At 41.8% G+C, this 25,360-nt stretch overlaps 1 protein-coding gene across 3 annotated transcripts in view; it reads left to right on the top strand.

Moving 5' to 3' along the window:
• LOC124619594 overlaps window positions 1–25,360 on the top strand; it is a 227,025-nt gene that overhangs the window by 67,950 nt on the left and 133,715 nt on the right. For all 3 annotated transcript variants that reach the window (XM_047146096.1, XM_047146097.1, XM_047146095.1), the window contains exon 2: window positions 13,243–13,443. In XM_047146096.1, coding sequence (XP_047002052.1) covers window positions 13,243–13,443 — 201 coding nt within the window. The remainder of the gene's footprint in view (window positions 1–13,242; window positions 13,444–25,360) is intronic.

The following is a 25,360-nucleotide window of genomic DNA, read 5'->3' as shown; positions in this document are numbered from 1 at the left end:
TCGTGATTTCCTGTCAGGAGGGTCACAGTTCGTAGTAATAGACGGCAAATCATGGAGTAAAACTGAAGTGATATCAGGTGTTCCCCAGGGAAGTGTCCTGGGACCTCTGCTGTTCCATATATATATATAAATGACCTGGGTGACAATCTGAGCAGTTCTCTTAGGTTGTTCGCAGATGATGCTGTAATTTACCGTCTAGTAAGGTCATCCGAAGACCAGTATCAGTTTGCAAAGCGATTTAGAAAAGATTGCTGTATGGTGTGGCAGGTGGCAGTTGACGCTAAGTAATGAAAAGTGTGAGGTAATCCACATGAGTTCCAAAAGAAATCCGTTGGAATTCGATTACTCAATAAATAGTACAATTCTCAAGGCTGTCAATTCAACTAAGTACCTGGGTGTTAAAATTACGAACAACTTCAGTTGGAAAGACCACATAGATAATATTGTGGGGAAGGCGAGCCAAAGGTTGCGTTTCATTGGCAGGACACTTAGAAGATGCAACAAGTCCACTAAAGAGACAGCTTACACTACACTCGTTCGTCCTCTGTTAGAATATTGATGCGCGGTGTGGGATCCTCACCAGGTGGGATTGACGGAGGACATCGAAAGGGTGCAAAAAAGGGCAGCTCGTTTTGTATTATCACATAATAGGGGAGAGAGCATGGCAGATATGATACGTGACGTTTTTCGTCGCAGCGAGATCTATTTACGAAATTTCAGTCACCAACTTTCTCTTCCGAATGCGAAAATATTTTGTTGAACCCAACCTACATAGGTAGGAATGATTATCAAAATAAAATAAATCAGAGCTCAAACAGAAAGGTTTAGGTGTTTGTTCTTCCCGCGCGCTGTTCGGGAGTGGAATGGTAGAGAGATAGTATGATTGTGGTTTGATGAACCCTCTGCCAAGCACTTAAATGTGAATTTCAGAGTAATCATGTAGATGTAGATGTTTTTCATTCCTTTTCCCTTTCTTTGTTCACCTTCTCCTATTGTTCCTCCACTTCAGTGTTTGAGGTTCCTCTTCTTCCTCTATGTGCGCTCCTGAAGGCCGGCCCACATGTCTGACATGTAACAGGTGACTGGGTAAAGTGTAATTCCCAGCCCCTGCTCGACAGGTAGGGTTCACACGTACCCCCTGTTAAAGGCCAGGTCCAGGGAGGGCTGCTACCTTCCCAAATTGTCAATCGGTCCCTCTGTCAGGTGTTCAGGAGGTGTGACCTGAGGTGTGAACGATCACCTAAGGTGGGTGCGCCCCGCTTCTAAAGGGGCGCCCAGTTGATCAACATGGGGAATTTTCTTGCAATGAGCCAATCATCTTCACAGTCTGCGGCTATGAAACGTAAACAGAATGAGGCTAATAATTCAAAGACCCTTCCAGCTGCACCGTGGTTCCTCATGTGTTTCACATACTGAAGACAATCAATCCTTTGCTTTGCCCTGTGAAATCCTGCTCTCGTTTATGCAATAGCACTTTGCTTTTGGAGACTTCTTTTGATTCTCGAGCACAACAATTGCTTGCAGCTTCACTCCTCCATAGATATCCTGTTCGTGTCGAGGCCCAGCGAATGTTGGATTCTCGCCATGGTGTTATTTACACTAGGCTGCTCGATGGTCTACTACAGTACTGCTGTTGCTACATCTCACTCCACAAAGGACATGGCCAGGAAGACATGCGACCTCAAATTTAGCACCGTGGTTGTGAAATCACACAGCATCATGGTAGCATTCCTGTCTCTTCATCCAGCAGTGCAATACGCCACCAAACTTTTGCCTCGTGGAGTGAAGTCACCAGCTACACAACCGGCAGGCCGGAAAGGACAGAAGGAATACTCCTGTGAAGACCTCCTACATCCCTCCAGCCAACTGACTTCTGAGACCTCCTCTGCCCACCGTTAAGGCTCCTAGAAGTCAAACAAAGACAAACGGTCTTCTCCTTCACCGAATCAGAGATCCTCTCCGACAGTGTCACCACCTGATACCCTCACCTGGCTGACCTCCGTGTTGCTGGAGTGTACCACCAACTGCATTTCTAACCAGGACTCTGCAAGCCAACGGGAGAATGCTGATGATTCTGTAGACCTCATGGAGCAGGATCCTCCTGCCTCTGTGCCCTTTAGCAGTGAGTCTTCGAAGGGCAACACTCAGCAGCTGTCGAGGTGACACCCCTTCATTTTTCCCTTGACGTGACTCTCCTTTCGCGGCCTTCAGTCCAAGAAAGAGGATTTATTACTGCTCTTAGAATCGCAGTGTCCACTTGTTCTGTGCCTTCAGGAAACAAAATTGCATCTTCATGACTGCTATTAGCTCTTGCATTTCTTTCCGGTCCATTTCAACCTCCCGCCGAAGATGGCATTCCCTCTCATGGGCAAGTCATGCTGCTCATATGGGATGATGTGCTTAGTCAGCCCATCTGCCTGACTACTTTCCTTCAGGCTGTTGCAGTTCACCTTTTCCTTCCTCACTTGACGTTTTCCCTTTATACTGTTTACATCCCTCCATCATACGATGTCACCAGAGCAGACTTCCTCCACCTTATTAGGCAGCTACCTCATCCTTTTCTGCTGCTCTATGACTTTAATGTGCATCATTCCCTTAGAGGTTCTCGCAGAACCTCTCAGAGAGGTGCCCTCTTGGCTGCCCTTCTTAACCAACTTAACCTCTTCTGCTTTACCACTGGAACACTCACATTTTCAGACTCCACACACACCTGTTCCCATTTGGACCCATCCTTTTGCACTGCCCAACTTGCCCATCTATCGAGTGGTCCATTCTCTCTGACACATACTCGAGTGACCATTTCCTGTGTGCTATCAATTTGCTGACTCCTACCCCACCTATGTGCACATGCAAATGCGAGCTTCCTAAGGCTGACTGGAGGCTTTACTCCTCTCTGACAACCTTCCACAGATAATATTTCCCCAGTTATGATGACCAGGTAGAATATGGTACAAACATTATCCTAACCACTGCAGAATGTTCCATTCCTTGCACTTCCTCTTTACTACACCGTGTCCCAGTCCATTGGTTGACTGAGGCTTGCCATGATGCAATTCGCGTGCGGAAACATGCTCTCTGCATTTTTAACTGTCATCCTACGATGGCAAACTGCATTCATTATGAACAGTTGCATGCACAGAATCATCGCATTCTTCGGGATGGCAAAAAAGCTAGCTGGATTTCCTTCACTAGTTCTTTTAACAGTTCCACACTATCTACCATAGTGTGGGCCAACCTCCTACAACTCTCTGGGACCAAGAGCCATTTCAAAATTTCTGGCGTGACAGTAGTAGACAATGATGTAGTGCACCTATTGCTACACTGTGTGATCAAAAGTATCCAGAAACCTGGTTCAAAATGACTTAAAAATTTGTGGTGCCCTCCATTGGTAATGCTGGAATTCAGTATGGTGTTGGCCCAACTTTAGCCTTGATGACAGCTTCCACTCTCGCAGGCATACATTCAGTCAGGCGCTGGAAGGATTATTGGGGAATGGCTGCACTGAGGAGAGGTATTGATGTCGGTCAGTGAGGTCTGGCATGAAGTCGGCGTTCCAAAACACACACCCCAAAGGTGTTCTATTGGATTCAGGCCAGGACTCTGTGTAGGCCAGTCCATTACAGGTATGTTATTGTCGTGTAACCACTACACCCCAGGCCGTGCATTATGAACAGGTGCTCAATCGTGTTGAAAGAAGCAAGAAGGTGCTTAAAACATCAATATAAGCCTGTGCTGTGATAGTGCCATGCAAAACAACAAGGTGCGCAAGCCCCCTCCATGCAAAACACGACCACACAATAACACCACCACCTCCGAATTTTATTGTTGGCGCTACACACACTGGCAGAGGCGTTCACCGGGCATTTGCCACACCCACAGTCTTCCATTGGATCGCCACATTGTGTACTGTGATTTGTCACTCCACACAATGCTTTTCCACTGTTCGCTCCTTACACCAAGTGAGGCGTCGTCTGGCATTTACCAACATGACGTGTGGCTTGTGAGCAGCCGATCGATCGACCATGAAATCAAGTTTTCTCACCTCCTGCCTAACTGTCATAGTACTTGTAGTGGATCCTGATGCAGCTTGGAATTCCTATGTGATGGTCTGGATAGATGTTTGCCTATTACACATTACGACCCTCTTCAACTGTCAGCAGTATCTGTCAGTCGACAAATGATGTCGACCTGTACACTTTTGTGCTGTACGTGCCCCTTAACGTTTCTACTTCACTATCACATCAGAAACAATGGACCTAGGGATATTTAGGAGTGTGGAAATCTCACGTACAGATGTATGTTACAAGTGACACCCAATCCGTGAGTTCCACGGACCGCCCCATTCTGGTCTCTCACGATGTCTAATGACTACTGAGGTCGCTGATACGGAATACCTGTCAGTAGATGGCAGCACACTGCACCTAATATGAAAAACGTATGTATGGTTTTGGGGCTGCCTGGATACTTTTGATCACACGGTGTATCTCCAACACCTTGAGCCGCCGTTTTGCAGAGATTTAAAGCTGCTTCCACATCACCCTGCCTGCCTCCACCAGAAACGAGCATAGGAGGTTCAGGTGATACCCTTCTCTTCTCAGAATCATGAGAACTACAATGCCACCTTTACTATGAGAGAGTTACATCATACTCTCACTTCATCATGATCCGTTGCCCCAGAGCCAGACAATGGTCACATTCAGATGTTGCAGCACTTTTCTGTTGTGGGCAAGGACTTTCTGCTTCATACAGACAACCACTTATGGCCAGAAGACCTATTTCCCAGATACTAGCAAGAAGCCGCTGTAATACCCATACCTAAGCCCAGTAAGGACAAACACCTTCCTTCCAGCTACCACCTCACTTCTCTCACCAGCTGTGTCTGGAAGATGATGGAATGTATGATTCGTGCCTGGCTGGTATGGTGGCTCGAGTCTCGCAATTTACTAACCACTACACAATGAGGATTTCGAGCATGCCATTCTGCATTTGACCATTTCATTACTTTGTCCACACATTTCGTGAATGTTTTTCTGTGAAAAGCCCAGACTGTGGCCGTGTTTTTCAATTTGGGGAATGCCTACAGCAGCTGCTGGAGGTCTGGTATCCTCTGTAATCTCTACACGTGGGGCTTCCGTGGCCGCTTGCCCCATTTCCTTCGGGGAATTTTTAAAAGACTGAGTTTTCGTGGTATGTGTGGGTTCTGTCTTGTTGGACACCTTTATCCAGGAAAACGATGTGCCTGAGGGTTCTGTCCTGAGTGTTGGCCTCTTTGCTATTGCCATTAAACCTATAATGGCCGGGCTCCTGCCAAGCTTCTCCAGATCCCTTTTCATCGACGATTTTCCCATCTATTGTAGTTCTCCACGGACATGTCTCATTGAGCAGTGTCTTTAGCGATGTCTCGATCGTCTCCACTCGTAGAGTGTGAACTGTGGCTTTCACTTTTCCACTGACAAAACCATTTGTATGAATTTGTGGCAGCACAATTGGTTTCTTCCACCATCTTTACATCTTGGGCCTGTTGCCCTTCTGTTTGTTGAAATTACGAAATTCCTGGGCCTCGTGCTCGATAGGAAGCTTTCTTTGTCCTTCCGTGTGTCTTACCTGGCAGCCTGCTGCACACAGTCCCGCAATGTGCTTGGCCAGCAGATCAAGCTACTATCCTCCATTTGTATTGGTCCCTTGTCCGTTTGAAACTATACTATGGGTGTTTCGTTTATGCATCTGCACGTTCGTCACTCTTACGCTATCTCCATATTACCCACCATCGTGGCATCTGTTTGGCCACTGGTGCCTTTTACACTAGTCTGGTTGAGGATCTGTACCCAGAATCTGCCGAACTACTGCTGTCCTACTGCTGTGACTTTCTCCTCTGCAGGTATGCGTGCCGTTTGTCTGCCATACGTGGCTACCCATCCTACGCCTCATTCTTCAATTACTCTTTTGTTCGGCAGTATGGGGAGTGTCCCTCTTCTGTGTTAACTCCTAGAGTTCGCTTTCAGCTCTTGCTCCGGCAACTTAATTTCACGCTGTCTGCAGCTTTCCCAGGGTGTAAACCATTCACCACCTCAGCTTTGTGCAGCGGCCCGTGTTCACCGTGGTCTTCTTTCGGTTCCTAAGGTCACTATTCCGGGCATGCTCTATCATCTTCAGTTTCGTGACCTTTGCATGGAACATTGCAATAGTATGTTTGTGTACACTGATGGCTCTCGGGCTGTGTGTGGTGTCGGGTATGCCTTTGTCATTGGCACCGACATTTTTCGATATCAACTTCTGGAACACTGCTCAGTATTTACAGCAGAGCTCTTCACCCTGTATCAGGCCATGCAGTACATCTGCTTTTCAATTGCATCTTCAGCTCAGACCCTCCCAGTGCCCTTCTGAGCCTCTATGTGCTGTACACTGTCCGTCCCTTAGTGCAACGGGTGCAGGAAAGCTGTCGCTTGCTCACTCTTGATGAGCCACTGTGATGTTCATGTGGGTTCCTGGTCACAACGGTCTGACAGAAAATGAGGCCGCAGATCCTTCTGCTAAGGCTGCAGTCCTTGTACCTCAGCCCGCTGGTTCTTACATTCTCTCCGATCATCTCTGTGCTACAGTCTGTCGGCAGGTGGTGTCACTTTGGCATCTTTGGCATTACCAATAATCCTCCCTTCATGGTAACAAGCTCTGGGTTATTAAGCCTCTCCCAGGCTGGAGACCACCTCTCGGCCCTCTCACTGTGAGGAGAACATTTTAATTAGGTTGCATATTGGGCACTGTCTTTTTAGCCATTGCCATTTGTTAAGTGGTGCTCCCCCATCACTTTGTGCACATTGCACTCAACTTTTGACGGTCCGTCACTTCTTGATGTAATGCCCTTTCTTTAACCCTTGACGTTCTCGTTTGTGTTTGCCATCTGAGTTCCTCAGCCATCGACCGCGATATACTTTTTATTCGTTGTAGCAATATGGCAATGGCCATTTTATTTTTTAGTTCATGACCTCTGTTTCTTTATGGCATATTTTATATACCTTTCTCCATGTCCCTGTTTTTAGCTGTCTTCTCTTCCGTCTATTGGGACTGATGTCTAGCCATTTTTAACATCTCGTTCTCTTTGTGTTCTATAGTTTTGACATAGGCACGTATGACCCTAATTGGTTTTGCTCCCTAAAACAAAACAAAAGAAAACAACATTTAGGAGACACCTACAATCGTTAAATATGTGGCACTTGTCTAGGATGCCCCAGCCTAACTTCTCACAAAACCTATGAAGTGTTTGTTTAAAGTGATCCACAAATTTGGAACCATGGGTCCAGGATCATTTTTCTGACTGAGATAGGCACTGACGTTTCATGCAAGATTGTTTGGGCAGGACTTAATATTGAGTGTGGTTATAAACTTATAATGCGCAATTATTGGGAAATTTAGCAGCAGCTTCTCAACAATACCTGAAAACTAGTCACTTAGAAAATTTACTAGTACTTGTGCAATTTCTATAACGCACTCCCGTCTTTGAAGTATACGTTATAGTACTTGTATGCATCTTTTTGCTGGTTCTTGCTTTATGACGTGTTATTGCTTTACTTTTTCAGAATCAATTTTGACCTTGCCTTGGAGTGTGCAACGATTTGAAATTTCCTGACACATCAAAACTGTGCTGAGGGCTGGGACAATCGAACACTTGCCTGTGAATGGCAATGTTCCCATGTTCAAGACCCAGTCGAATGCACAATTTTAATAGGGCAGGAGGTTATTTTACTGTAATTTTTCGCATTCCCTGCCATTTTTTCATTAAATGATTTTTTTGTAGCAAGCAATACCATTGTATTATGTCTTTTTGTAACTGTTATATTAATTTAGGAACTCTGTATTTGTACAGTGTTTTTGTAAGCAACAGAGGTATTTAATTGTCTCGTAGGATTTTCCCATACTTACAGTTACCCATTTATGTTTATTATCTGGTGCTGGTGCTGAAGCTGCCAGTTTTGGAAATATCTCCTCAGAAATTAGTTCGATTATGAGCAGGATTTAGAGAATTTTGCATCTACACACTTTTCTGCACAGTTTTCTTTATACGGTTCATCCCAAATATGTTGTGCTAATATCTGTGAAAAAGTATGTAGTTTCAGAGTCAGAAAACTTCTCTGTTTCAGATTTATTGTCTAGCAGTAATGATCTGAGAAGCCAAAATCTTACTTAATACCCACAGCTATTTTCATTACCGATTTTTGTAAGTACTTGGTCTAAGGCTGAAAATGGATTTTTGGTTATTTCCATAATAGTTGTACCATGTGTGCCATGCCTCAATTATTCAAATTGTTCACGAAGCTGTTAACAATTTAAGCCTTAATGCTTGTATTTATATTGCTATCTCAAATTAAAATTTTGTTAGGTTTGTGAACTTAGACTGTGCCCAGAACTTCAGTTAATTTAATAAGACTGTTGTGCGCATTGCAACTAAATTAGTATTACGCACTCGAAAGTTCAGTGGCTGACATTTCAAAAAGTTTATTTACATTGCTTGTAATCACATCTTGCCCACTGCTTATATATGTGCATTACCCCTGCCCTTACGTCAGTTTTACAGTTGCAGCCCACCCTGTCGTATGTCAATATCATTACCATTAGGTGCAGTATTTCAGTGCCTCTACACCATTGTTGCATAATGCATATCACTGAGCAGTTAAAGAGACTGTAATTCAATTATTGTGGCTTGTGTCCTTGCATTTTACATTTTTCCTTGTTACTGGTGATCATTTCCTCCATATTGTTACATTCTGTCTTCTGTGTACACGTATCTCTGTTCTGGCCAAACACTTTTTAGGCTGGGAAAACTGCTATCACAACTTTGTTAAAAAGGCCTTATTCTTTTATAATGTACAAATCATTTTTTTTTGGCAAAGGTAAAGCAGCTTCTCAACACTGTTTATTGTTCATATCAAGTATTTGATAAGAATCTGGAAGGACTAGTGCAGACTGAGGCCAGGAGGCTTGCAAGGTCAGAGGTTGTGATTCCATCTGCATAAACTGGAGAACCTAATACTGGAAGTGAGGGTACTTCCAGGTGGCGCGGGTTGTGATGTAGTCCTTGAAGTTAAGTATCTTGCGTCAAAAGATGTATTTGCCATTGTATCTCCAACACAGCTCTTTTCCACTGTTTAGCAGAGGCCATTTGTTCAGGTGCATAGTTAATGTACGATTTGGTTGTTTTTCTAGATGGCCCTGCCTCTGGTAGGATAGGATACAACTGTAACAGCACGCAAATAGGATATGTCAGGTTGGTCTGTAGTACGTGTGTCTCACCTGGGTGTTCCACAGGAGTACAGCCTTGTAGCGAGAGGTTAGGAGCTGAAGAGGGTAGTGCATGGAATAGTGTACTCTAGAGCAGTGGTTCTGAACCTGGTGGCAGTTACCCCATGAAGGGTGAAATGAAATAGTTCAATTGTGTATCGAAAAAAAAAAATAAATAAATAAATAAAAATGATTCAATTGTATATCAGTCACAAAATTTATTATTTTTGAAAGATTGTTACTATTATCACTGTTTCATAATACTGTAATGCTGGCTACAAAAATTACCAGTAATTACATTTTTTTTAATGCAGTAGCATTAATGCATGATGACCAGTGTGATGGAGGTCATAGCCTGTGAAACAAATGTGTGAACATCATCTTCCTCGTTCCTCACATAATCTGCCCAGCACATGTATACTTGGTACACTACTCCACACACACATACTTCAGCAAAAGTGAGACACATATGTTTAAATGTCTTGTGAAAATACCATCTCAGAACTAAAGGTAGTTTGCAACAGGTAAATAAATTGACAGCACAACACAACAGTAACTATATAATGGCTATTACATTGTTGAGCAAGCAGTAAAGGAAACAAAAGAAAAATTTGGAGTAGGTATTAAAATCCATGGAGAAGAAATAAAAACTTTGAGGCTCGCCGATGACATTGTAATTCTATCAGAGACAGCAAAGGACTTGCAAGAGCAGTTGAATGGAATGGACAGTGTCTTGAAGGGAGGATATAAGATGAATATTAACAAAAGCAAAAAGAGGATAATGGAATGTGGTCGAATTACGTCAGGTGATGCTGAGGGAATTAGATTAGGAAATGAGACACTTAAAGTAGTAAAGGTGTTTTGCTATTTGGGGAGCAAAATAACTTATGATGGTCGAAGAAGAGAAGATATAAAATGTAGACTGGCAATGGGAAGGAAAGTGTTTCTGAAGGAGAGAAATGTGTTAACATCGAGTATAGATTTAAGTGTCAGGAAGTCGTTTCTGAAAGTATTTGTATGGAGTGTAGCCATGTATGGAAGTGAAACGTGGATGATAAATAGTTTGGACAAGAAGAGAATAGAAGCTTTCGAAATGTGGTGCTACAGAAGAATGCTTAAGATTAGATGGGTAGATCACATAACTAATGAGGAGGTATTGAATAGAATTGGGGAGGAATTTGTGGCACAACTTGACTAGAAGAAGGGATCGATTGGTAGGACATGTTCTGAGGCATCAGGGGATTACCAATTTAGTATTGGAGGGCAGCGTGGAGGGTAAAAATCGTAGAGGGAGACCAAGAGATGAATACACTAAGCAGATTCAGAAGGATGTAGGCTGCAGTAGGTACTGGGAGATGGAAGAAGCTTGCACAGGATGGGGTAGCATGGAGAGCTGCATCAAACCAGTCTCTCAAACCAGTCTCAGGACTGAAGACCACAACAACAACAACAACAACAACATTGTTGAAAGGCATATACAATATCGTTGTTAGTTGTTAATAGTGGCAGTGGTAAGATGCAAAGCATTAGCAGCCTGAAGTCTTCCCCCTTTCTGACACTTCAGAAGTAAAGGGCCCATCAATCAAGTAATTTGCCAACCTAAGTATAGTGCACAAATTTTAACTTTGTCAATTTTAAATGGGGGTGGAGGTGAAGCAAATGTCACTAATGAGAGGGATGGTGCTAGAAAAGTGTGTTATATGACTAGTGTCTTCCCTCAGTGGGGATGGTTAGCTATCTTTACTGAGAAGGGGTTGTTGGTAGAAATGCACTGAAAATTGCTTCTTCCTTCTACAAAAAAATGTTTGTTAGAAATAATAATACTGATTATCTCCCTGACTCAATAGTTCGTGGTTTTGTAAAACATCTGCAAAAATTAAATATTTTATTTTTCATAATTTTTGTAAATAAAAGTGTCCAAAGAGTATTCTTTTTCATTCTAAAGTTTAGTTGAGTGCTAATGTTGTTGTTGTTGTTGATGATGATGATGATGATGATGATGATGATGATGATGATGATGATGATTGGGGGGGGGGGGGGGGCGTTCACCTTCTTTGTTTCTTCGTTTGTTCGTCCTCGGTGTCAACGTACTGGCTGAAAAAATAGGGTCTGGGAGTGAAGTACTGTCTACTTTAAATGATGTAGCTGACAGGTGCACATTTGTATTTCAGTTATTTACCTTCATTTTTCACAATCCCCCCAATAATACACAGTTTTATGGCCAGTGCACAATTGTTTAACTTTCGATAAGCCTCATTAATAGGTTGCAGGCAAACATCCACGCACTGCTACAGTACTTTCCTGTTGAACATCGCCGGCCGGAGTGGCCGAGCGGTTCTAGGCACTACAGTCTGGAACCGCATGACCCCCACGGTCGCAGGTTCGAATCCTGCCTCGGGCATGGATGTGTGGGATGTCCTTAGGTTAGTTAGGTTTAAGTAGTTCTAAGTTCTAGGGGACTGATGACCTCAGAAGTTAAGTCCCATAGTGCTCAGAGCCATTGTTTTGTTGAACATTTACAAGCAGTAAAAACCTAACTACAAAGTTCACAGTTCTTGAAGAATAGAAAGCTACGTATGGAGCAGAAACTGTCATTGTTTTAACACATGGCATATTGGTTTAACACTGATTTCACTGTTAAGTTGATGCTTTGTTGTTGTTCTAACCAACACAGGTTTCTCGTCTGAAACTGGGCCGTGTACCGACTGTCTCAGGACCAAAAATCGGGCCCTTATATATCCTAACAATAATAGACGCTGAAACTACACATTGTTCAAAGTTTAAATTACAGAAAGTACAATTAAAACTTAACTCATTAAATTAACTGAGTACACCAAAAAATTGGTTCTTTTTAACAGTTTCTTCTGCTACAAGGGTTAAGCCGAATTATTTGTTTAAATCATGAAATTATCATATATTATTACACAAACAACACTTTTGACAAAACTGTTATTTACTTTTCAATTAATTAAGTGCTGGATTTGCTAACATGTTTTTGAATAGAGCCAAATAGGTACTTCAAGATTACCAGCATTTCATCTTCCAAATGTTTACAGTTATAGAATTTATATTTGTTTATAAATCAACAACAGAATTTAAGTTAAGAAACAATTACTGATTTCACCCTATAACAGAAGGTACTGACTAGGAATTGTCAAAGTAAATTAGAAAATAAATTACATACATAAAACTAAGTACAAAACTAGATCTGGTGTTATTTTCTTTAAAACTGAGGCCCAACCTTATCTTTTTATGAAAATGCAGATTATACTCGCGTATGTTAATATTATTAGTCAAAAATGGAAAAACTAATTTTAAAGAAGCAGATAGCAAAACAAGAAGGGAAGTAAAAATCCCAGCTTGCTTTGCCACAAGGGGTACTAGCTAATATATGATCACACTCAGAGGTAATGGTCTCAGAAAGATTTAAAACCACTGCTCTAGAGGTGGCCTTTACATAGCACTGGATGTCAAATGACTGGTGGTGGTGGTGGTGGTGGTGGTGGTGGTGGTGGTGAATGGAAACTGTGATCAGATCTATTCTTTTTAATCCCGTAAAGATACAGAAATAAGCGCACTATACTGTCCCACATAATTTAAATATATAAGCTTTCTCAATTTGTCTCAAAAGTATGATTCATTATTATCTGGTGAAAAAATAGCATTGAATGTTTAGAGATATTACAATACTGGAAGCATAAGACATAAATAGCACAAAAAAGAGGCAAGTCTTTTTGTTTCCTTGTGAGGATTTGAGGCAGGTGGACATAGATTTATTTAAAAATAATTTTATTGTGTTCTTCAAATGCTGTACTGTTTTGTGTGCAATTGTCAATAGTAGATATAATTTTTGTTTGAGCAAAGGAAATTAATCAAGAAAGTGTTTTGGCTTTAAAGCAACTATTGCTAATAACGGAAAGTTCATGTATAAGATCTTTATTCTATATTCATATAGTAATTCTGTTTAAGGTTCGTCAGCAGTCAAAAGATATTGCTGATCACATCCGAAAAAGAGTTCAACGGAAAAAAGATAATGTTTTAAAAGCAGCTGAGATGAAAGAGAATTTTGAGTTACAAAATTGTCAGGAGAGAAAACTGAAGTCATTGCAACAGAAGTACCATGAATGCTTACATGAAGTTGGACTCGCTCATACACATGCAGCACTTCAGGTATGAGTTCCTTGTTTTTGTATCTCATTTAGTGTGTTAGTAATAAGTGATGTCTGAAAGCTACTTTTAATACTTAATGTTTTCGCATATTTAAGCTGAATGCTCTGTTAAAAACTGAAAATAAATTTGGTATAAATAGTACAGAATAATTTAAGTGTTTAAGCTACTACTAATGCATTGTTGTTATTCAGTAGATTTGTACCAAGAATTAACCTGGATTGAAGGTTTCCATTGCTTTTCAGGATGGATGCTTTTAAAGATTACTGATTGCAATAGTTGCCTGGCACAGTTTCCATAAATTATGAGGTCCAACTTCTGTTAAAATATTGGAGAACATAAGCTTCTTGCAATCCTCATTAGTCAGTTTACACTCATATCACCAATGTTTGAGAACACCAGTACTCTGTATTAAATTAATAAATCCATGTTGCTGTGGTTTATATGAAAACTATAATCGCAACAGTATATAATATTATTAAAAAGATAGATTGCTGATCACCATATAGTAGAGAATGTTTAGTTGCAGACAGGCACAATAAAAAGACTTCCAAAGAAGTAAGTTTTCGATCAAAAGGCCTTTTTCTGAATTAGACGAAACACATGTGCACACACACATATATAATCACGCAAGCACAGCTCACACACCTATGACCACTGTCCTAGGCTGTCAATGCCAGACTGCGAGTAACTGTGCATGATTGGAGAAGTAATCTGGGTAGTGGGGGTAAGGAGGAGGCAGGAAAGGGGAGGGGGAGGGATAGCTTGGTGGGGGTGGGGTTGGTAAAGTACTGCTTGTGGGAGCATACAGGGTCAAGGTGGACAGAGCAGGGCAGATACCAGCAGTTTGGAAGTTAGACAGATGGGTTTGGGGGGGGGGGGGGGGGGGGGCAGAAAAGTAAAAAAATTGTGGGTCTTAGTGGAATAGAGGGATGTGTAGTGCAGGAGTGGAACAGGTGGGTGAAGAGCAGTGACTAACGGAGGCTGAGGCAGGGAGCATTCCCACTTGTGCAATTCATAACAGCTGGTACTAGTAGGAAGGATCCAGATGACATAGGCTTTTAAGCAGTCATTGAGATGAAGAACAGTATGTTGGGCAGCATTCTCAGAAACCAACCTGCCAACGGCAATACCTCCACTGTGACAGCTGCCACCCGTTCTATACCAGGAAGACCCTTCCATACAGCGTAGCCACTCGTGGCTGTCACATCTGTAGTGATGGACAGTCCCTCTCAGAATTTATCAAGGGCCTCACTGAAGCCTTCAAAGATTGTAATTCCCCACCCCCAACCTTGTACAGCAACAGAGCTCCCATGTCTTTCCTCTCCAGTCACCCACAACCTCCCGAAGTCCCACCGTTCGCAAGAGAGGAGCATTCCCCTTATGACTAAGTACCACCCAGGACTGGAGCAACTGATTATTCTCTGCCAGAGTTTCAGGAATGTGTTCTATCCACTATCCTTCCCACCCCTCCCACAGTGGTAATCCACCACTCACTGAACCTAAACAATATCCTCATCCTGCCCTACACAATTGCTGCTCAAAATCTCTTGCCTCATGGCTCGTACCCATTTAACAGACCTAGATGCAAGACCTGTGCTACACACCCTTCCACATCACCTACTCCAGTCCGGTCACAAGCATCATCTATCCGATAAAGGCCTATGAAAACAGTCGTGCAATTTCAAGCTAAGCTCCGAGTGCTATGTTGTGTTCTACAAGGGCATGACAACCAAGAAGCTGTCTGCATGAATGGCCACTGACAAAGTGTGCCCAAGCAGCAGCTGGACCACCCCGTTTCTGAACATGCTGCCCAACACAGCACTGTTCATTTCAGTGACTGCTTCACTGTCATCTGGATCCTTCCTACAAACACTAGCTTTCCTGATTTGCGCAGGTGGGAACTCTCCCTGCAATATATCCCATGTTCCCATAACTCTCCTGGCTTTTACCTTTGTTAGTCACTGTCTGTAACAACCTAGTAATACATGACACCAATTCAAGAAACACAAATGGATTTATTCATAAGTCTCTGAACAATAATGGCACTAACCCCTTTTGTGAATCCACATGTAACAAGACAGAACAACTGATGTGAGCAGCACAGCTGGACCTACAGAGAGAGGGTCAGCCAGCAATGCACCATGCAGATGTATATATACATGAGTCACCAGCATTCGGCAAGGCGGAGACTCACACAGGCAGCCCGCACTGATACAGTTGGTGACCTATTCGAGCACACATGCGAGGCGACGCCACATTGAGGACATTCAGACTCACGTGCACAAGTAGCAGGATACAGTACTGTCACGACCTATCCCCCTTCCTGTTCCCACTCCAGAGCTATATAGCCCTTTATTCCACAAACACACTCACAGTTTTTTTTTTTTTTTTTTACTTATCTCCTTTTCCAACCCCCTTTCCCCCACATCCCCCTTTCCCCCCCTCCCACTTCCCACCCTCCATCTAACCTCCCACTTCCACCTAGTTGCCCTACTGCCTTCCCACCATGCTCCTGTCTGCACCCACAAGCAGCAATTTACCATTCCAACCCCTACCTTGCTATCGCTGCCCCTCCCTGCCCAGCCTCCTGATCCCAACCTCCCCAATTGCCTCTCCCATTATATGCAGTTGCTCGCAGTCTGGTCTCAGTAACCAGAGACAGCAGTCGTGTGGGGTGTGTGTGTGTGTGTGTGTGTGTGTGTGTGTGTGTGTGTGTGTGTGTGTGTGTGTGTGTGTGTGGTGTTTAATTGAGGAGGAGGAGGAGGAGGTGTTATGGCCAAAAGTTTGCTTGTTCCCCGTTATATGGTATCCTTTCATGATATTGTCATTAGTCCATCCTGGATTTTCCATTGTGACGCTATATGTATACTTATCAAAATATTATAGTTCAGTTGTGCACTTAGTTATTATGGCTAATGAATAATTATATACCAGTTAAAGTCACTGTATTTGATATTTATTTATGTGTGTCTTGTGGACACAGTGTTATGTTAAAAGAAGTTAGTATTGGATGAAATTTCATAGTTCAGTTTCTGACTTGGCCTGCACTATTAATTGCAATTAGGTACATTACAGTTACGTGCACATAACATTTGTCTGAAGTGTGATGAAGTTCATTTGGTATGCATACCATTTAGGTTATGTATCAAAATACAATCATTTATGTTCAAAATTTAGTTGTCTGACACACAGAGCATGTAACAAACATGTCACAGTTTAACGCTTTCACATTTAGATGTTTACATTATTCTACCTTCTTCATCTTATAAATTTGTTTCCTCAAGTGTCTTTTATTGAGTGTCAAGTTGTGGAATGTTTCATTGAGTATGCATTTGTAAAGTAATTTAAAGTACAGCTGTGGGCTTAAGGCTACAAAAACAATCAAGATGTTACTAATCTCCCATGTAAAATTAAATATTCCTCTATTCTCCCTCATTAAATGAAGTAAGCTATGTTCTGATCTTACTGCGTAGATGCGAATGCTGCACAACCCTTTATGTTGGTGTGACTGCGAACCAGCTGTCCACCACGGTGAATGGCCTCTCCTAAACTCCTGTCAAGAACAAAGTTGACCACCCGTGCAACATGCACAATTTCAGTGGCTGCTTCACAACCCAAGCCATCTATATCTTACACTCTGCCACCAGCTTGTCTGAACTATGCAGATAGGAGTTATCCTTAGAACACACCCTCCGCTCCTATAATTGTCCTTGCCTCAATTGTGGGTAACTCATTGTCTCCACACCCTCCAGCCAACAGTTTCCCCTTCCTCCATTCTGTCACCCACTCCCATTTCACATCCACATGTCGCCTTCAGCGTGTGCCACTTCCCATGGGCCAATACAATCCTGCAAGCCCCTATACCAGCTACCTCTCCCTCCTGCATTCCTAGCCAGCAAACTATCTACTTCCCTACTAGCTGCTGACCACCCAGACACCCACCCACCCCTGGACCATCTCCCTCCCTTCTGCCTCCCTCTCCCTCTGCCTACCCCATCTGGCTCTGCCACCACCACAACCAGTCCACTTGCCACAAAATAGCATTGGCTCTGTTAGTTTAGCTGTCACCATGTAGAGGAGTAGGCAAAGAATAACTTCAAAAGCTAGCAAGTTTTCTTTCTTTAGACATCTCAGGCCTTCTGGTTTTTGGTGAGTGGTCTCCTCTAATACAAAAGTGTTTACATATTGATTTATGGGGCTTGACTTCATGGAATGGCATACGTGACTACCTAGAGATAGTCTTTCTCTGGTTTTAAAATGGACCTCATAACCACTTTCCATCATGAGTTGTAAGAGCAGGTTTCTGTCCAGCTTTTATTGAATAGATGTAATAAAACTTGGACGATACTGTATTGAACCTTGACTAGTTCTGTGTCTGTGTGTTGGGCAGCAGACAAATCAGACTTCAGTTCCCACATGCCAGATGGGTTGTTATACACATCTGAGATGTTTGAAGATTCCATTTGTTTCTTATCCATAAGATTCGAACAGTTGTAACATTTGTGATCTCTATGGTTAAAAGTTCAGGTAGCAAAAGTGACTCGGTATTAAGTAAGGCATTGTCTAGCCTGAGTTCCACGTAATGTACATTTTCCTTTACTAATGGTGTAGATTCTGCAGATATTAGGAAATCTCACCTTGGTCCATAGTTATTATGTTTCATATGTCTGGGTTTAGTCTTTACCCTCCTGAAGACTGTGGTGCTCTTTCTGTACATGTGATATTTGAACAGTTGTCTGTGTCTCTGTTGATCCACTGTGCATGTGGGACAGCAGCTGGTCAATTATTTAGCAAGAAAAATTGCCGAACAGCCATGTAGTTTGAGAAGTTATTTTATTTTCACAACCAGTTTTGACAGTTCACTAAACCATCTGTAGACCCTCATATGCATCTCATGTGTAGACATTCAATACATATCAATATTGACGTACTAGAGCCATCAGTTTCTGGGTATCGTTAATTCATATTTCAAGTGCTTCCTTCAAAGACGAGTTGATCTGCAACTTGTAGTCATATCTTTCAAGAAGCACATGGAAAAACAAATTCATGACCTCCAGAAATTAATGGCTCCAATATATCAATATAGATATGCTTAGAGTGTCTATAAATGAGATGTGCATGTGACCTGAAGAAGGCATACTGAATTGCCAAAACTTGTTCTAAAAATTTTTTAAAAAAATCACAAAATTGCACAACTGTTCGACGGTTTCCCTTGCAAAATAATTGACTGTCTGTTCATGATAGTTGAGTGACGTTCTTCACTCCACCAAGGGACAGGCCAAGTCTTGGATGATAAAATAACTTTGGTATTAGTGCACGGTATATTTGTGATTTGATCTGCACCATCTTGGATGTTGTTGTCGTAGTATTAGAAAACTTTGTTGTGTAGTTCCCAGTTAGCATTGTCATTGTCTAAAAGCTAATTGTAACTTACACTTATCTCTTTTAGATGGAGCCAAGCTGAAAAATAATTACTAGAATGCACTTTGTTAATGGCTGCTCAGTGTACAAATCTGCAAGAACAGCAGAACATATAGCGGGATATACAGGGTGGTCCATTGATATTGACCGGGCCAAATACCTCACGAAATAAGCATCAAACGAAAAAACTACAAAGAATGAAACTCCTCTAGCTTGAAGGGAGAAACCAGATGGCGCTATGGTTGGCGCGCTAGATGACGCTGCCATAGGTCAAACGGATATCAACTGTGTTTTTTTAAATAGGAACCCCCACTTTTTATTACATATTCGTGTAGTACGTAAAGAAATATGAATGTTTTAGTTGGACCACTTTTTTCGCTTTGTGATAGATGGCGCTGTAATAGTCACAAACGTATAAGTACGTGGTATCACGTAACATTCCGCCAGTGTGGACGGTATTTGCTTTGTGATACATTACCCATGTTAAAATGGACCGTTTACCAATTGTGGAAAAGGTTGATATCGTGTAGATGTATGGATATTGTGATAAAAATGTCCAACGGGCATGTGCTATGCATGCTGCTCGGTATCCTGAATGACATCATACAAGTGTCCAGACCGTTCGCGGGATAGTTAAGTTATTTAACGAAACAGCAAGTGTTCAGCCACATGTGAAACGTCAACCACGACCTTATACAAATGATGATGCCCAAGTACGTGTTTCAGCTGCTGTTGCGGCTAATCTGCTCATCAGTAGCAGACAAACTGCGCGAGAATCGGGAATCTCAAAAATCTTGGTGTTGAGAATGCTACATCAACATTGACTGCACCCGTACCATATTTCTATGTACCAGGAATTGCATGGTGACGACTTTGAACGTCGTGTACAGTTCTGCCACTGGCCACAAGAAAAATTACGGTACGATGACAGATATTTTGCACGTGTTCTATTTAGCGACGAAGCGTCATTCACCTACAGCGGTAACATAAACCGGCATAATATGCACTATTGGACAACAGAATATCCACGATGGCTGCGACAAGTGGAACATCAGCGACCTTGACAAGTTAATGTGTGGTGCGGCATTATGAGAGGAAGGATAATTGGCCCCCATTTTATTGATGGCAATCTAAATGATGCAATGTATGCTGATTTCCTACATAATGTTCTACCGATGTTACTGCAAGATGTTTCACTGCATGACAGAATGGTGATACACATCCAACATGATGGATGTCCGGCACATAGCTCGCGTGTGGTTGAAGTGGTATTGAATAGCATATTTCATGACAGGTGGATTGGTCGTTGAAGCACCATACTATGGCCCACACGTTCACCACATCTTGATGTCCCCATATTTCTTTCTGTGGGGAAAGTTGAAGGATATTTGCTATCGTGATCCACCGACAATGCCTGACAATGTGCGTCAGCGCATTGTCAATACATGTGCGAACATTACGGAAGGCGAACTACTCACTGTTAAGGGGAATGTCGTTACACGAATTGCCAAATGCATTGAGGTTGACGGACATCATTTTGAGCATTTATTGCATTAATGTGGTATTTACAGGTAATCACGCTGTAACAGCATGCGTTCTCATAAATGATAAGTTCACAATGGTACATGTATTACATTGGAACAACCGAAATAAAATGTTCAAACGTACCTATGTTCTGTATTTTAAAAAACCTACCTGTTACCAACTGTTCATCTAAAATTGTGAGCCATACGTTTGTGACTATTACAGCACCATCTGTCACAAAGCGACAAAGTGGTCTAACTAAAACATTCATATTTCTTTACATACTACACGAATATGTAATAAAAATGGGGTTCCTATTTTTAAAAAAACGCAGTTGATATCCATTTGACCTATGGTAGTGCCATGTAGCGGGCCAACCATAGCACCATCTGGTTTCCCCCTTCAAGCTAGACAAGTTTCGTTCTTTGTTGTTTTTTCGTTTGACGCTTATTTCGTGAGATATTTGGCCTGGTCACAATCAATGGACCACCCTGTATAGTAGTGAATGACCCTGAAATGATGCTAAGATGCACCATTCCACCAGTGTGTAGTTTGCAAGTGTACTTTGATGGTAGCAATCTCTCTGTTGCCACCTTGGAAAACAGGGTTTTTCGCCTGTAATCCATATTGTACTTGGGCAATATTTTGATCGCATAACTCACAATCTTCCTCAGGTGCTCCCTGAGGCAGAATCCAGTGTGGAATGATAGAGTATTTATAACTATGTGCCGTAGCTGTTCAAACAGCTAAGGGCATGTTTTTTGGCTGCTGTTAGTAGTATTGTCAGCTGATGTTCTGTTCAACCTCATGTTGATTGGTCATTCATTTCTCTTATTGCCGTCATTTAAGCTTTTCTGTGGACTAGGCTGTTCTGTTACCATAGCTGGCTGTGTCAGGTGCTCTGTCCGAGGTCCACACCCACTAGGGGCAGCTATCGGAGTATTTTCTGATCGCCATTGTTCAAATTGCCATTCGTTCTCGAAATGATCATCCTCAGTTACTCAATTTCCTTTCTGAAATACCACCATCTATGCATCCTGTGTGGTTGTGCTGGGTTATTTGCTTTGTCACCATTTCCAAAGTTATTTCACCTGGAGTTGGGATGTTGCTTCCATTACGTCTTTTTTTTTTTTACCTTTATTTCGATGTACGGATTGAATACCCAGAAGAACTTGGAGGTGGAAAAGAACATCAGATGACAAAATTATTAACTGACAACAGCCAAAAAATACACACAGCAGTCCAAACAGCTACAATTAAAAAATGCTACAGTTGCCACTACTGACCTACTTGGACCTCAGATGGAGTGCCGGGCTTGGTGTGGACCAATGTCGGAGTGCTTAGCCCCATGTAGGCATAAATGCTTTATCTGTTCCGTACTTGATTCACCCTCAGGGAGCATTTGATGAAGATTGCAAGTTACGTAATTGAAGTATCATGCAGGTAAGACATGGATTAACAGCAGAAAACCAGATTTTCCAAGGTTGACAATGCCTCACCAGGAAAGCCTGAAGACTAGCCCCTCTGTTATTTGTGGCAAGGATATATGTTGAAGAAGTCACAGTAAAAAGAATGGACAGGATATTTGTCACTGAGAGCTACACTGTCGAGAGTTTCTTGACGTGCTATAAACACAAAGCATGGGAAGTTGGCATTGCACAAGTCAGAGTGTGGAATAGTGTCTCTCTTAATTGTGTAAGCATACTAATAAATTGAACAGAGGATACGAAGATCAAAGTTATAGCGGGAATTAGTGAAATGCGATGGCAGGATGAACACAATCTCTACTCTGGTGCACAAAATCAAATAAGAATGATATGTGAGTAAGTTTAATAAGAAACTAGGAACGTAGATAGGCTACTACAAACAACACAATGAACACATTTTCATGGCCAATATGGTTGGAAAGTCTCAACTCTTGCCACAGTAGTAAAACTTTGAATGCTAACTAGCTCAACATAAAATGAAGAAACTGAAAGCAAATGTGATGAGATGAAAGAAATTATTCAGATAGTTAAGGCAGTTGTGGTAGAAATTTGATATGGAAGTAAAGGAAAAATAGCAGGAGAACATGTGGGAGAAAGAGATGTTAGGAGAAGCCACCTGGTAGAAATTTAAATGGAGCAGAATTTAATCAATTCTGTCACTTGATTTAGAAATTGTGAAGAAGTTTGTGTATGTGGAAAATATGTGGTGACAGCAGAATGTTTCAGATGGAGTACACAGTGGGAAGACAGATTTCAGAAACAATTTTAAACTGCAAAACATTGCCAGGGGCAGTTATGGACTCGGACAACAGTTTATCATTTATGAACTGGAGATAAAAGCTGAAGCAACTGCAGAAAGGTAGGAAATTAAGAACACCGAACCTGGATAAATGAAAATAACTAGAGGAGTTGAGCGTTTCAATGGGATCATTAGGAAATGATTAACTGAAATGGGGGGGGGGGGGGGGGGGAGTATACACTAGCTTTGAGAAATGGTGTAATAAAGGCAACAACAGAAATGTGGCCGTTATAGCATAGAAAATCCTTGACAGTTAAAGTGGTCTTTGATGCATCCTATGCCCTGTTGCTTAACACTGTTTTTATATTTCATGAAAGTGCATAAGTATTGCCTCCGTTGTTGATGACAGTGGATTTTAGTTAACACAGATGGCAGCCTTCTGCATCTTGCAACAGTGCTGCGAGCTGTCTTGATTTTTCTTGCACCATATGGAGGACAGGCAAAGAGCAAAGGCAGAGTATAAATGTTTGGATCAACATAGGATATTGAATTTAAATAAAAAAAGGAGAAAATATAAAAATGCTTTTAGTGAGCCAGGCCAAAGGGAATGCAGAAATCTGAAAAATGAAATAGGAAAAATGCCAAATGATTAAGCAGCTATGGCTAGAGGACAAGTACAAGGCTGTAGAAGCATGCATGAATAGTCAAAAGGTAGATGCCACTTATAGGAAAATTAGGAAGACCTATGGAGAAAAGAGAAGTAGCTGTATGAACTTTAAAAACTTGGGTGGGGAAGGCAGTACTAAGCAAAGAAAGGAAAGCTGAAAAGAGGAAGAGATTTATGGAAGGTAAATGGCGTGAAGACAATTTCATAGAACAACAAGGAGTAAATGGAGATGACATGGGAGATATGATAACATATATCAGTACCTCAGAACTCCTGAAATCTTTGGGAGAAATGATTGTGATGAAACTATTCCACTTGTTATGCATGAAATATAAGGCAGCAAAATACCATCAGATCTTAAAAATAATGTGATAATCTCAATTTCTAAGTAGTCAGCTGCTGACAAGTGTGAATATTAAAGAATCGTTAATTTGTAGTGGCCATCTTTATAAGACGGCTATGTAAGGTTTCGGAAGCCGTCCTCTGTGATTTTTGAGAGAGTACAACTGTTTCCAATCCAGGTATTTCGGTATGATTTAGCAGTAGTGGAGGTGAGAGTCGAGACAGTGAAAAGAGAGGCCATTGCAACACACAACTTTGCCAGGAGCTACAGTGAACTCTTAGTTTGCAGTGGCACAAGAAATTCAATACGGTGGTCTGGTGCCAAACCCGAGACAACTTGGAGCTGCCGTATTGATGACAGACATATCATACACAGTGACAACTGCGAAGTCTTGACTCGGACAACAGTGCTAGACTGGCAGCATCTCACACAGCACGGTATCAGTCATCAGCTGTAGTCTGTTGCAGCAGCAGTTGGCTGTCAGAGTCACTGCTTGAGACTGCACTATATTGCAGTGATAGAAGTGACGTTGGGTCGAAGTAGCACATTTGTTCTGATTTTTGGACTCTGTGTTCAGTTACCCTGTATGTGCAAAAGGTAGTTGTCAAACGTACGTCAGCTGCCTGATGGGTGCTGAATAGATGCTGACTGATGCACTGGTGGTTGGCTGGCTGGGCATGTATGAATAACACTTAGGTAACGGATTGTTTTGCTGCCATTTGTGGATCTGTACATAACGATCATTGCTACTGTGCCGATTGGTGCCTCTCTCAGTTGCTTGCTATAATGTCGCCACAATACTGGTAAAAGTGAGTGTGTTGGTGGTGATGTCAGATCTGAAGTAACTTCAATAATAGGTGCGGAAGCATGCCTCACGTAATGTGAACGTAACAAATTTAATAACTCGTGGTTACCAAACAATAACATTAATTATTCAAAAAAGAATGGGAAGACTGGTAAAAGCCTGCCTTGGGAAAGATGTAGTAGAGCTTTGCATACACACCAACCATTTTAATAGAGATGGAGACTGTAATCTCTTTGACGCTTGGCAATGCAAGATGGCACGCATTCAAAGAAATGCAAACAAAAATCCTGACTCGTAAAGTTGTAGGTGTTAACTGTAAAGATAATTTTTCTGCATGAAAATGTGCTAAAACATGTTTTTGCAGTATAGTGTTGAGTTGTTTGTATATAACACTGGCCAAAAATAGCTGAAAGTTTCCACTAACATTTTAATTCTGTCAGATGGTAAAAGACGTGGAAAAAAAAGATGCAAGGAATTGGATTGGCTCTTGAAAAATCATTGTAAGGTGTGTATCAGAAAATAAGGGTAATGGAATGTAGTTGAATTACATCAGGTGATACTGAGGAAATCAGATTAGGAAATGAGATAGTAAAAGTAGTAAACACCAAAACTGGCTATGTATCACATAGGATGTCGGGTCAGGATCAGCCAGCAGTCTCTGACACATCAGTTGAAAAAGTCAGGCAGTTTTACATTTATGTTCTGTGTAAATCAATGAGACTTTCAGTTTAGAATTCATTATGTCCACTGTTACAGTGTGCAAGGTATTATGGAAACCCCTGTCTTTCGAAGCCTACAAATTGGAACTGTTGCAAGCTTTAAGAGAAAGTGACAAAGAAAAACAAGGTGAGTTTTGTGTAGAAATGTTTAACACAATGCAGTCTGAAGATTTTTCTTAAGAAAATTATGTTCAGTGATAAAGCCACCTTCC

The sequence above is a fragment of the Schistocerca americana genome, chromosome 6 (assembly GCF_021461395.2).
Source record: "Schistocerca americana isolate TAMUIC-IGC-003095 chromosome 6, iqSchAmer2.1, whole genome shotgun sequence".
Lineage (NCBI taxonomy): Eukaryota > Metazoa > Arthropoda > Insecta > Orthoptera > Acrididae > Schistocerca > Schistocerca americana.
Note: the sequence above shows the minus strand (reverse complement) of the source record. Positions and strands in the feature narration are given on the sequence as shown.